At 40.9% G+C, this 14,069-nt stretch overlaps 1 protein-coding gene and 1 pseudogene across 5 annotated transcripts in view; both read left to right on the forward strand.

The window, feature by feature from the left end:
- LOC147025326 (carnitine O-palmitoyltransferase 2, mitochondrial-like) overlaps positions 1–14,069 on the forward strand; it is a 138,191-nt gene that overhangs the window by 21,792 nt on the left and 102,330 nt on the right. For all 5 annotated transcript variants that reach the window (XM_085886198.1, XM_085886201.1, XM_085886200.1 and 2 more), the window contains exons 5-9: positions 6,096–6,202; positions 6,396–6,603; positions 6,797–7,001; positions 13,321–13,668; positions 13,849–14,052. In XM_085886198.1, the coding sequence (XP_085742324.1) occupies positions 6,096–6,202; positions 6,396–6,603; positions 6,797–7,001; positions 13,321–13,668; positions 13,849–14,052 (1,072 nt within the window). The remainder of the gene's footprint in view (positions 1–6,095; positions 6,203–6,395; positions 6,604–6,796; positions 7,002–13,320; positions 13,669–13,848; positions 14,053–14,069) is intronic.
- Positions 935–3,518, forward strand: LOC147025327 (uncharacterized; annotated as a pseudogene).

Consider the following 14,069-nt stretch of genomic DNA (forward strand, 5'->3'; position numbering starts at 1 on the left):
CCCCCCTTTTTATTCCATTTTAATGAAGATCTTAAATTCACTTGGTCTCACTGAAACCAACTCAACTTACTTTTTGACACTCCTGACTTCCTAAAATAGACTCTCAGTTTTGTCTTCATTGTTCTATTACAAGGCTCCAAAGGAAAACAAGCCAAAGTGGAAATGTGGTCACAAATGTGATTCAATCCATCAACAGAGCCTGACAAAGTCCAGCACTTATCACACTCAGCTATGCCTGTACCCCTTTAGACAGGGCAAACCCAAGGAAAAACTAACATTTTTTCCAGTCAAGGTTTTCTCTGTGGATTAATAATCCTGAACCCATACCATTTGATATTAGCTTGGGGGCCACCCAGAATTTAGCCACAAATTTAATATGGCGGTCAAAATCCAAAATTGCTGCCAAAATTACCTTTAGGAGATTTATACCGCCTCGTCGTGTTTCCTGTCAAGGTTTTTTCAGTGGTTGTCATCCTGAACATATATCATTTGAGATGAGCTTGGGAGCCACCGAGGATTTGGCCTAAAATCCAAGATGGTCGCCAAAAAATCAAAATGGCTGCCAAAATTAAATTAATTAGGTTTATACTGCCTTATAGTATTTTCTGTCAAATTTTTCTCAGCAGTTCCGGCATACTGGACCTATAGCCTTTAAAATTAGCTTGAGGGCCACCCAGAATTTGACCTCAAATCCAAGATAGCCACCAAAATGGCCGTCAAAATCATCTTAATTATATTCAAACGACCACTTAGATTTTCCTGTCAAAGTTTTCTCAGTAGTTCCACCATTCTCAACCTATGTCCTTTGTTATTAGCCTGGAGGACATCCAGGATTTGGCCTCAAATGCAAGATGGCCACAAAAAACCAAAATGACCAACAAAACTATCTTAAAATTGACATTTCATCTTATTTGTCCCCCAGAATGTTCCTTTCTCGGAAAGCAGGGTTTAGGGGCTGTGCAATAATTATGGGACCTGGGGGAGGGAGAAATTTCCGGATGGTGTGCCATTGTCTTGTGAGCCCTTCTCTACAATCCATGGGGATTTGATAACTGAGATCACAATCAACTGAGAAGTGAAGGTCAGAGGAGGTCCAATGCAAGGCAGATATAGTACCAATGAGAGCACAACAGACACATTCGTCAAGACCAGTCATATCATGGCTAAGATCAGAGCAACACTGCAGGAAAGGCTAAATATCATCACCTCCTCAGCCCACAAGGAGACCACAATAGCGGCCTGAATACACCATGAAAATATGGTTCATAATATTGTACCTCAGCTTGACAAATACTTCGACCCATTCCTGAAAGTTCCCGCTCATCATATGAAGACTGGTGTGGAAATCGGTTGTGATGTTGTAAGAGGAATGATGTCATCTGCAGAAGCTGGAGAACAGAAATATAAAGAATTTGTTGATTTGAGACTCAAAGCCAGTGGGGAAGAACGAGTCAATTTCTTCGACAAGATTACCAAGCTCAAGATCAAAACCGGGATGGAGAAGGCCAAGAAAGAACCAAAAGTTGTTAATATCCTGAAAAGACAGACAGGCTTTCGGTTTACTGGAAGGCAAAGCAACATCTCCAGAAGAGGAACATTCATATCCCTTGACTACTGTCTCACTAGCTCCAGCCACACCAGAGAGAGATTTGAGACAAGGTTCAAAAGCAGCATTGAGGAACGACCTCATAGAAAAGTCTGAATCAGTCTGTGAGAACCTGCCACATGAAGGAAATTGGCTTATTGATGGAATGGCTGCTGTGAAATCTGTTCCTGCTCAGCAAACTTGGGGAAAATATGCAGCAGCCCTGTTGAAATTTTGCTTGCCAGTAAGTGACTCCAAATCACAGAAACTGGGAATCATATTTGATTCATACAGTACAGCCACAACGAAGGAGCTCACTCAACATTGCCATGGCACACCTGGAAGAAGAACTCACATCACAAGCTCTGAAGAGGACATGCCTAAAGGGAAAGATTGGGACTCGTTTCTGCAAAACTCAGAAAATAAGACAGAACTGATTAGATTTCTTGTCGATTACTACAAGACCAATGTGGTGAGATCCAAGCTGAAAGTTCCACTCACTGTGACAGAGGAAGATAATACCTGGTTAATAACACAATTCAAAATCTAGATGCTTGACTCCTGCAACCACCATGAAGCTGATACCAGACTCATCCTCCATGCATCCAAGTCAACAGATCCTGTAATTGTCAGGGCGACAGATACAGATGTCTTTGTTCTCCTGACCTATGCTGATTCTGTCATTAAACCATTACAAGACTGGATGATGAAGATTAACCATGAGAGGTATGTTAGCGTCAAAGCTCTAAATGACCGATTTGGTGATGAAATGTGTCAAGTACTTCCTGCCTATCACAGCATTACAGGGTGTGATACAACCTCTTTTCCATTTGGTGTTGGAAAAGTAAAACCACTGAAGAAGATGAAGAAACTGGGAAAGTTCCAACTCTCGCAACTTGGCACATCACGCACTTCAGTGGAAGTCATCGCCGATGCTAAAACCTTCTTTTGAACCTGCATGTAGGCTGGAAGTGAACATGAAGAGTATGTGAGAACAAGGATCAGAATGTACAACAAGCAGAAAATGAAATCCAGTTCAAGTATCTTGCCAGATGAGAGTAGCACCAAGGAACACCTGAAGAGGAGCAATTTACAAGCTTTCATCTGGAATCAATGTCTGAAACAAGACATTGAGTATCCTTCCATCAAAGACAGAGGTTGGGAAGAAATGGTAAATGGAATTCGGCCAATATGGTTCACCTGCCCCCAATTCCCACCAAGCCTTTCGGTGATGAGCAGCAGAAAAAGGTTAACACCAGGTAAATATACATTTATTTATTGTAAAGCTACGCAAGGTTTTCATTGACTGTTTCAGACTTGTTTTTTGTCATTTAGTAATCCAATTCACAGCCTTATATTAACAAAATCAATTTGACAAAGCATTCAAATAATTTCCGATCATACAGGTGACATTAATTATGATGCAGACACAGAAGGTATGAGAGACATGGCGCAGCCCCCAGAGAAGAAGAGAAAAATGAGACCCAGCCATAGCGAGGACAAAGGAGACGACAGCACAGGAGGGACGAGAGTACTGGAAGTCACAGCGACAGCATTGAAAAGCAGGCGGCTACCTCTTCTGGAAGTATTAGAGCAGTCCACTCATCTGACTCGCAGACGGACAGTGACTTGGATTATAGCTAATGAACATTAACTCTGGACATCCAGTACTATCTTAATTATGTGTTTGTATCGCCCATTTTGTTGGTGAATTGAACTGTAGGATAACCAGAAAATGCAGATAATATTATCTCTATTTGCATTTTGTGGCCTTTTTGGAGTGAGAATGTCATATTTACATGATAACAAATCTCCATTGAGTATTATAGACCCCAAAATCAATTTCCGGTACCATTATAAACCCCATATTCGGTACAAAAAGTTAATTTAACATGAAAAGAGAACCCTTATTAATTCAATTTTGAGCTAATTTTGGTGGCCGTTTTGGTTTTTCGTGGCCATCTTGCATTTGAGGCCAAATCCTGGGTGCCCTCCAAGCTAATAACAAAGGACATAGGGTTGGAATTGCAGAACCACTGAAAACTTTGACAGTAAAACCGAAGAGGTACTTTGAATATAATTAAGATGATTTTGGTAGCTATCTTGGATTTGAGGTCAAATCCTGGGTAGCCCTCACGCTAATTTTAAAGGCTATACATCCAGTATGCCGGAACTGCTGAGAAACATTTGACAGGAAAAACTATAAGGCAGTATAAACCTAATTAATTTAATTTTGGCAGCCATTTTGATTTTTGGCGGCCATCTTGGATTTTAGGCCAAATCCTCGGTGCCTCCCAAGCTAATCGCAAAGGATATATGTTCAGGATGACAGAACCACTGAAAAAACCTTGACAGGAAACACTACGAGGCAGTATAAATCTCCTAAAGGTAATTTTGTTGGCAATTTTGGATTTTGGCCGCCATCTTGAATTTGAGGCAAAATTCTGGGTGGCCCCAAGCTAATATCAAATGGTATGGGTTCAGGATGATGAATCCACTGAGAAAAGCTTGACTGAAAAAAAATGTTAGTTTTTCCTTGGGTTTTCCCTGTCTACTTGTATTGTTGCGATGACAGGGTATTTCAACATGGCAGCTGCTTGGCCCCAGAAGAGCATGTTGCAAGTTCGCTCCAGTTATAGACAGCTCAGTGGGTGATACATACGGACTGATGTCTGTGTTTTATCTCATTGATCTGCATACCTGCATTTTGCTTTCTTTATAAACTCTTTTATGCATATTCCCCCGAAAAAATTCCAACAGAAACCCGTAAAAAAAATAAAACATTAAATAAAACGGAACACAACAAAAGTAAAATGATGGTAACGTGATGGTAATCCATAAGAGGATTGTGGTGTCGTGTTGTGGCATTGTAATGTGGTGTCATTCCAACCTTGTTTGGTTGTTTTTTTGAGATTTCATCCCTCTGTGTTTTATATAATTATTTCTAAATGGTTTTTTTAACTTGTGTTTATATATACAGTATATATATATATATATATATATATATATATATATATATATATATATATATATATATATATATATATATATATATATATATATATATATATATATATATATATATATATATATATACATCTGCAACTGAACATGTTATCTTTACTCTTTAACTCTTCACAACACACCTTTTGAGCCATGAGTTTATGGCTTCTTCAGAGGGTAACCAAATGAGTTATTTTACAACTTCTTGAAAGAAGTTCCAAATGCAATGCAGATTGTTTAGTTAGATAGCTCCATATGTTGGTGTTTATCTTTTCCAAGTGTCACCTGGCACAGTCGTCCTCACATGACATTGTCACCATGTCGCCAACATCTAAATATATAAAAACGAAAAGCTGTGTGACTGTATGTCTAATAATTATGTACTGTTTGAACATCGGTTGAAGACAGCACATACGTCTATTAATTATGTACTATTGGATTGTAAGTTTAGACGATTTGGACTATGAAACCCCTTTGACCGTTGAAGACCCTTTAAGACACATAAGGACCCAAAAGACCCTGAGGACCCAAAATACCCAAAAGACCCCAATGACTCAGATGGCCCAAAAGTCCCTGAAGACCAAAAAGTCACCAAGGACCCAAAAGACCTAAAATTCCCCAAAGACCCTGAATATTTAAGGCCCCGAGGTCCCTAAAGACCTGAAAGACCCAGATGACCCAAAAGTCCCTGAGGACCCAAAAGTCACCAAGGACCCAAAAGACACAAAATATCCCAAATAGCCAAAAGTCCCTGAGGACCAAAAAGACCCCCAAGACTCTTTAGACCCCTGAGACCTTAACACCATTTAGATCCCTTACATCCTAGAGATAGATTTGACAGCTGAGACCATTGACCATTTGGACCACTTGGACCTTTTTCGAATTAAATTTCAAATATATGTGACATCACCAATATTACAAATAAATTTGAACAAAATAAATGTTTGCATGATGATTTATGTACATCATGACAACACAGCAAATCTGTGACGTCAATCTCTGCGATGACTTGTGGAGAGGCCAGCGTAGCAAGCCGATCCATGTTGGTTCATTATAAAACAATGCTTTAACTGTCAAATAAATGTTCTTCCACATAAGGACACGAGATTATGTTATTTAAACAAACTGATTGTTACATCTCACATTTCTACCGATCACAATAAACCAAGAGTTGTATTAAAATAAAACAAACATATTTTATAGCAATCTTTCTCATTTTTTAAACAGCAAGCAAAATATCAATAAGCAGTAAGGGAGAATTTATACAATTTTGCCATTCGTGTAACAATTAGTTCTGCAGTAATCACTGCAAAAGCCTTGATGGTGTCGTTTTGTTTTACTGATGATGCATTGTCATCATGTTCATGAGCATGTATCATAGAAGTACTACAGTGCTTTGATTAGTGTAAATGTGTGCATGCCCCACATTGTAGAAAGGTGTAATTTGGATGACTGTACCTTGCTTATCTTGATGTGTTTATCGGTATTGACTAATTGTGTATAACAGGAGGACAGAGCAAATCTGTAGTTCATTTGAACGTGGAGAGGGTCAGTTGCTGCAGGATGAACTCTTGGCTTACGACAAGGAAAACCAACACACAAGCTACCCCACTGGTAAGATATTGGTGTTACTTAACAATCTCAAATAACATTTAAAAGCTGTTAGAAATAAAAGATATCTTTCAAATTTAATGGCATTAGTTAATTTTAGTGAATTGCAGCAGAGATGTTGATGAAAATTACGAATATATTTGTGAAGTCTTAATAATCTACACTGCTCTGGACACCCCCCCTCCCTACCCCAAAGCCTTCTGGCTGGACATGTTCCTTAAACGGAGAGAATCTCTACTCATTAACAATGTTGGTGTCAACATGGCAACTACCCCTGGTTCACAGCTTGTGTGTGCGACAAACCTGATTGTCTCGTTCGCTCGATTTCATCGCTCTCTCAAGGCTGGTCTGCTTACCCCAGCAAACAGTCATGGCCTGGCTCATAGACATGGCACCGGTGTTGTGTGAGTGTTTCTAATGCTATTCATTCAGCCTTGGATTGTTTTTTTTTCGAAATTATGACTGATGAAACCTTCACAATCTGTTCCTCAATACAAAGGATATGTTACCAAAAGTTTAGATTGAGCTAATTATAGTACAGAAAGACATTCACCTTCAAAAGTCTTTCAATTGCTCACACCACAATTGCCTTGACAGGTCGGGGATTTATCCAAAATCAGTTCTGATGTGTATGTCTCAACTCGATCGTTTGTTCGGTACAAGCCGCATACCTCAGGAATCGCAGGACGAGCTCCAGACCAAACTTGGCACTCGCCATTTTGTTGTGCTTCATCAAGGATACATATACATCTGTAATCTGCTTGATGATTCGGGGTACATTTTGCCTGCAAGCACCATCATGGTAAGGAAAAGGATCTTCACTAATTTGCACAACCTTTCACACTACACCTGTACTAGTTAAGCCTCCTGCTGTGGTATAGGGGAATGCTTATTGCTGTTGGAGGGTTTGTTTCTGCAATTGGTGGCCCAAATTTTTAATGGTACTACAGAGTTTCTTTGACTCCAAGGATTACTAAACCACCATTTGGAAAATTATTATTGCAATTTTGTTTTTTCTTCCTACACTCTCCCAACTCTCAATTTCTCAACTGCATCGATTTCTGAGTTGTATCTCTGAGCTGGCAGGGACATTTGAAATGAAATTTTGTGTCAATGCAAATGGAAAGTATGTCGCGTTGACTTTTTTGACCTGGACCTAATATTTAAGATCATGATCTAATAGATATTTGAACATTTTTTTTTTACGATAACCCGACTGACGTTTGTCTGATTGGAACAAAATTGCCCTCACTAGATAGCCAGGAGCAAGTCGCATTTGCACTTATTTTACATCATACCACTCTGGTTTGACGGTTCAGATCAAATGGCAGTGTTTACACTTTTTCAATACACTTTTTGTCATCGCTCAATCTAGCTAATGCTGAATTTTAAAGAACGTTTAGCCTTCCAAGATGTTCTTGCATCATAATAGTGGACCTGCACTGAAATTGCGCACCAATTATTTGTTTTGAGGCCTTGACCAACTTTTTTCGGCTTGTGACGTAATTAATAAAAACCACCTTTTTGATCATAACTTGAATAATTTCCCTGTGATTTTCATGATGTTGAGGTTTATGAATAGTCGAGCATCAAAGCCCATCAAAATTGATGGGTTGGAATTATTTTGTTTGAAATACTCAAGGATACTGAAAGATGTAATGTTTTGTGGCAGGAAGTGCATTATTTTAAAGCAATACATGTACAAATGCGATCCTATTTTCTTTATCTTCTGGGACGTACAGCATCCTGAGCATGCCAAATTCTAAAGCTTTGGCCGAGTGTCAGGTGTGCTTATATCTCCGTTATTTACGAGACATCATCCAGACGTAAATTAACAACCTTTTTACTCTGCTCACGTTGCACATCATGTGCAGTGAATTTCATCTCCCTGTGCCTTGTATTTATTGTTGTTTTTTAAAAGGCTTCTGTACACCACTCTTCAGGCCGGTTTGCAAGTCCCCGTCTACAATTTCAATAGAGATGTAATTGCTTTTTTATGAAAAATGTTTTTTGTGTTTTTTTTATCCTGAAAAGTAGACCGTAGTAAATGAATTAAGAGTCCTAGCCTGAGGTAAGGAGACAAGCTACAGTGGTATCCATTGACAAGAAAGGAAAGATAAATAACCCTGTCAGCTTGACTTCTGTGATATGCAAGGTAATAGAGAAGCTCATAAGGAAGGGCTTGATTCAGCACCAAGAAGGGGATGACTGACTAAGCAAAGATAAGCATGGCTTCCGAAGTGGGTGATCTTGTTCAACACAATTACTGGAATTACTGGAAGAGCAGTGGACCAGAGATCGAGATGATGATCTCGAAGAACACTCAATTCCTCTTGTCCAGTTGAACCATTTATTTAATACATATGCATATGGAGAATCAGAGAAGATCCGACAACACAAGCAAGACGTGTCTGCAGACGTCCTCCTGCAGTTGGGTTACTTTGTGGCAGTTTGTGGCAGGATTTGCACTCCGGCCACCCTAAAATCCTTCATCTCTCAAAACATTACAAAAGCATAAAAAAATCTGAAAATCCACTCTATGAGAGTACCTCTTGTGCAGCTTCCCATCGCAGGGCAGCTCACTGGATGACGGGATTGGGGCAAGGCCTTCAGGACCCCCAATATTTGATGACAGGAGAGAAAACATGGGGTAACATTACTGGGTCAGATTGCGGGTGAGTGTGTCAGGGTGGTGCTGAGGTGTCATCCATTAGACGAGGTCTCCTTGGTATAACCTGAGGTGGTCCCTTCGGGTGGGTGCCTGGAATGTCCTTTCCCGAAGAGAGGATGACCACCTGTCTCTGCTATAATCTGAGCTCAAGCGTTTGGACATCAGTATTGCAGCACTCTCTGAGGTTTGGAGACCGGATTGCGGCAAGATCTTGGTGGGTGGTTACACCTCCCATTGGTCTGGTTGCTCTTGATGGTTAACATGTCCAATGAGTTGCTGTCGATGTGTCCAATAAGCTGATCCCAATGATAATTGAGGTAACACCGGTCAACAAGCATATGATGAGACTGAGGATTTGTCACTTCTTGGGTGTCATTTCCGTGGTCTCTCTATATGCTCTGACTGAAGCGAGTGATCTCACCGTGAATGACACTTTTTATGCCACGGTCAAGTCTGTGGTTGATCAGTGCCCCAGGTGAGATACTCGTCCAGTCTTTTGGGATTTCACTGCATTGACTGGAAATGATAGGGTTGGTTATGAGACGTGTGTTGGTCCTCATGGGTCTGGAACTGTGAACCAGAATAGCACTAAGTTCCTTGACTTTACAAGAAGTCATGGACTTAGGGTGGCTGGTTCATGGTTTCAATACCCACAAGCTCATCGCTGGACTTGGTATTCCAACACTGGCGGTGTGGAAAAGGAGATTGACCATGTACTCGTTGATGTTCACTGGAGGATGTTCAGAAGTGCAGAGTCGACCGGAGTGCTCATTTCCTCAATACTGACCACAGCCTTGTTGGAGCAACTCTTAAGTTGCAGCTTAAGTCCAGGAGAATGGTACCATACCAGCTGAGGCTGGATGTTGGCAAGCTCAAGGATGAGAGGGTAGCTGAGGAGTTTGCAAACGGGCTGAGTGGAGATTTGGGGGTGGGGGCTGCGTTTGGGTGCTTTGGGGGATCCTGAAGAATTGTTGAGTGCCTTCAAGAGTTGAGTTGCCTTAGCAGTGATATTCATGTCTCTGCTGGATGTGGGCCAGAGGTCAACAGACGTCTGGGTCAGGCCTGGGGATTCATGGATTCACTGGAGCATGGGGTGTGGTGCTGCTGGTACATGTGTGGGAGGACGAAAGTCTGAGTCTTCATGTCCTTGGCACTTCCAGTCTTGCTCTACGGATGTGAGACTTTGACACTTACCAGGGATCTGAGACTTAGACTTAATTTCTTTGTTACCAGGTCTCTTTGGAGAAGTCTTGGCTATCACTGATCAGACTTTGTGTCCAATGAGTGGTTTCTGAGAGAGACGCAAATGAGATTTGTAACCTGTTTAGTCCGTGAGCATCAGCTGTGGCTGCATGGACATGTGGCTCATTTTCCTGACCCTGATCCTACTCATCAGATTCTCTCAGTGAGGGAGCCTCATGAGTGAGGAGGCCAATGGGCTGACCACATGCCTCATCATTGCAGCAGGTTGATCAGCATCTCAAGGAGATTGGGATGGCCAGACGGAGGCCCCTGGCGAAAAATGGACGCAGTGGCCCACTGCTCTGGTGCATGCTCCCACACCTGACCTGACCTGTAGCTGCTGATGCTGGGGTTTTGGGGTTTCGGGAAAAGATGACTCAGATCCTTTTTGCAGTGGCCATTCAAAGGTCCATTGAAATTCAAAGGGCTGGAGAAGAATTTACAATCTGAAGGTGATATGAATTCAATCAGACATCTGGCCATTACCTCAAAACATTCCATTGAAGCTCGACTCCAGCTTCAATACATGTGGGAATCTTGGTCACGGAAGCCCTTCCAGCCAGACTTCCAGATGCCAATATGTTATTATTTATATATATGAGAATGCCTTTATATTAATAAGCCAAATAGAATAATCGATAATTCTAGTCAACTGTAAAAAACTAACAAAAGTTCAGTTGTTCAATCACTGGGAAAATGGGCTTCAAGAAATCAAAGTGGAGAAGAGTGAAAATAATTTGGGAAGACTCTTTTTTTTACCACTGTCCTTCAGTGCCAATGAAGCTGATGTAGCTGGAAGAGTGAACGCAAAAGTTGGTCTCACAAAGAGGACCGTCGCAGCATTGAATGAAAATGGTCTGCTCAAACAATGTAACAAAATTGTTCACCCAATGCTATAATATTGCAACCCTATATGGTATCTCATGTTCAAGAAGGCCAAAGATGTACTTGAAAAAGCCCAGCAGAGAGCGACAAAGTTATTACCCCATCACCATCATCTGGAATATCCTGAGAGACTGAAATTCCTGCAACTCATCACACTTGCTTACAGAAGGTAAGAGGGCTGAACTACTCCAGATATTTAAGATCATACACAGCTGGAATTGATCACATTGAGGGCCAGATATTTATCCAGAGGGATAAAATCTCATGGACTCGAGGATGTGATCAGAAAATGAGGAAGCAGCAGTGCAGAAGCAATAGAAGACAAAATGATTTCTCACTAAGAACCATTAACAGCTGGAACTGACTAAACAGAGAAGCTGTTCAGGCTAGTGCAGGCAAGCAGTTGAAATCAGCCCTGTAAATACAGTGAAAGGTCCACACCCTGAAGTATATGCCATACCAACGAAGGACTGATGTAACAAGGGGAAAATAAGCAATACTTCAAGTCTGTACACCTAAGTAATTGAGTAAGTAGGCAGAGTCACACAAAAGACTGTAAAAACGGTATGTGCTGCTCCCTTGCTTGATGTGCAGCAGTTAAAAATGATTGAGCACAAGGGATAGTTTGGCACTTTGCACACTACCAGCAGATATTTGGGTGGAGCCTACATGCAGACATAATAAATATAAACTTTATATTGTATTTAAGAGGCAGAGTTTACACGAAATGGTTGCTAAGCAAAGCTAAGAGTTGAGTCTTCCTCAGCAGCATAAATGCATCTGTACTGGTCAGTGTATTTCACCATCACGGTGATGCAAAGATGCAGAGAATGATGTATTGATTGTTTCTTTTGATGTTTTTGATAATTACTTTTGGAAATCTCCTCTGTATTTTGAGGATTTTTGAACATATGGGGCAAGCAGGTGGCATGTGTTTGCATTGAAAGAGTGATCATTTTTAGATTTTGTAAGTATATTGATGACTTCTGTCCTCTGTTTGTTTGTGTGTGTGTTTGTGTGTTTGTGCATTTGTTTTGTAGGCACGATAACTCGAGAAAGGAAGAAGCTCCCAATGTCAAATTGCACCATGTGCTTCAGGAGGGTGATGGCTAGCGCTGATGAGATTTTGGTCAAAATCGGTCAAAGGTCAAGGTCACAGTGAGGTCAAACATTCGATTTTTGATGGTTTGGTAGAGAATCATCAAAGAAACTTCTGGTTTTTGTCGCTACCTTCTCTCAAGACAGCTTTTATTAGACAAGGTCAGAGGTCAAGTTGACGATTTCGTGAGTACCAGTCTATGACTGCTTGTTACTTACGAAATCTAAAGATTTCGGAAGTATATTGATGACGTCTGTCCTCTGCATGTTTGTTTGTTTCTGTGTTTGTTTGTGTGTTTGGTGTTTGTTTCTGTGTTATCTGTGTTTGTTTGTAGGCACGATAACTCGAGAACGGAGGAAGCTACCAATGTCAAATTACAACACTTGATTCAGGAGGGTGATGGTTCATGCTGATTACATTTTGGTCAAAATCGGTCAAAGGTCAAGGTCACAGTGAGGTCAAACATAATTCCGTAAATTCATGTGGAGAAATGGAGTATTTGTGCTTCACTCGACGCTACGAGTTCATTTTAACTTCGATTTTAATTTTGTCTTCGTTTTTTGCAATCGCTCAGAACGCTTAAAACTCGGTTCTCGAAATTCTGGTAAAAATCGGATGTTTTGGAGACGTTTTAAGATTGTATAACAAATATTATACTCGCCGCGTCACAGCTCGTCACGTGGTGCAGCGCGCTCGAGCAGAGGCGTCGTTGATCACGTAAAGGTTTTCCTTGTGCGCGCTGACGGTGTTTTCGATAAAGATGGTGTTTAAAAGTCATTTTTTTTTCTCCCAATAAAGGTTATTGTCGCATGCCTGACTCGCTAAGCCGTTGGATAATGTCAAGATTGTTGGTGGATGGCCGAATATTACGGTTTTGTGACTTTGATAAAATAATATTAAATAATTGCGTGGAGAAATGGAGATTTTTGCTTCGGTCGACGTTACGATTTTTGATGGTTTGGTACAGAATCATCGTGGAAACTTCTGGTTTGCGTCGCTACCTTCTCTAGAGACAGCTTTTATTAGACAAGGTCAGAGGTCACATTGGCGATTTCGTAAGTACCAGTCTATGTCTGCTTGTTTATTCATTGGTTTTCCACCAATGTGGATTGTGAATGCCTGTAGTCAGAAAATATACATTGTTCTTGGCATCTTTTGAATGTTTGTTTTGACCAGGTTGCTTGATACTGAGATTCATTCAGTGATGTTCTCTTTGTTGCACAGGCCAATCTTCATCATATTCTGTCAGACTCACAACCTCCAGCCCAGTTTCCTGTTGCCAGCCTTACTGCAGAGCCACGAGATATTTGGGCACACTTGAGAAAGCAACTGCAGGCTCAAGGGCAGGAATCAGCCTTGTCACTCATTGAGTCGGCCCTCTTTTGTCTCTGCCTGGATGACAAAAACCTCAAAGAAGACAGCAAACAAATGTTTTTTGGCAATGTGGGTGATCGTTGGTTTGACAAGTCTGCACAAATCATCGTGGGAAAGGACGGAGTTGCGGGTATTCAAGTGGAGCATTCGTGGTGTAATGGAATGATCTCCAAGTACATCATAAATATGATCACCAAGGTGTGTTGGGAGCAGGTTTGTGCAGGATCCCCGATTAACATCTGTTGTTCTTTTGTTCATCCACTTTTCTCTTTTCTTTGTATTCTGCATACATCTGTAGAGACGACAAAGGGAATGTATTTATATTTGGTGTTCTGCCAGTACTTACTCTGCCCATGTTGTTGTGATTACATAAAAAAGGACATTGAGAACCGACCAGCAGTGATGCATGAAAATTCTGTGATGTATCTGGAACCTGCAACCGATGTACATCAATTGGAGTTTGACCTCGATCGCAGCCTGCAGACTGCTGTTGTAACAGCTGGATGTAATCTCCAAACAATTGCTGCCTCTACATCCATCCACAGCTTTGAATTCCAAGATTATGGAGCCATTTTTCTCAAGGTGGGTTAAATCTCCAA

This window comes from Eptatretus burgeri, chromosome 6 (assembly GCF_056783735.1).
Source record: "Eptatretus burgeri isolate ZD-2024b chromosome 6, Ebu_testis_v1, whole genome shotgun sequence".
NCBI lineage: Eukaryota > Metazoa > Chordata > Myxini > Myxiniformes > Myxinidae > Eptatretus > Eptatretus burgeri.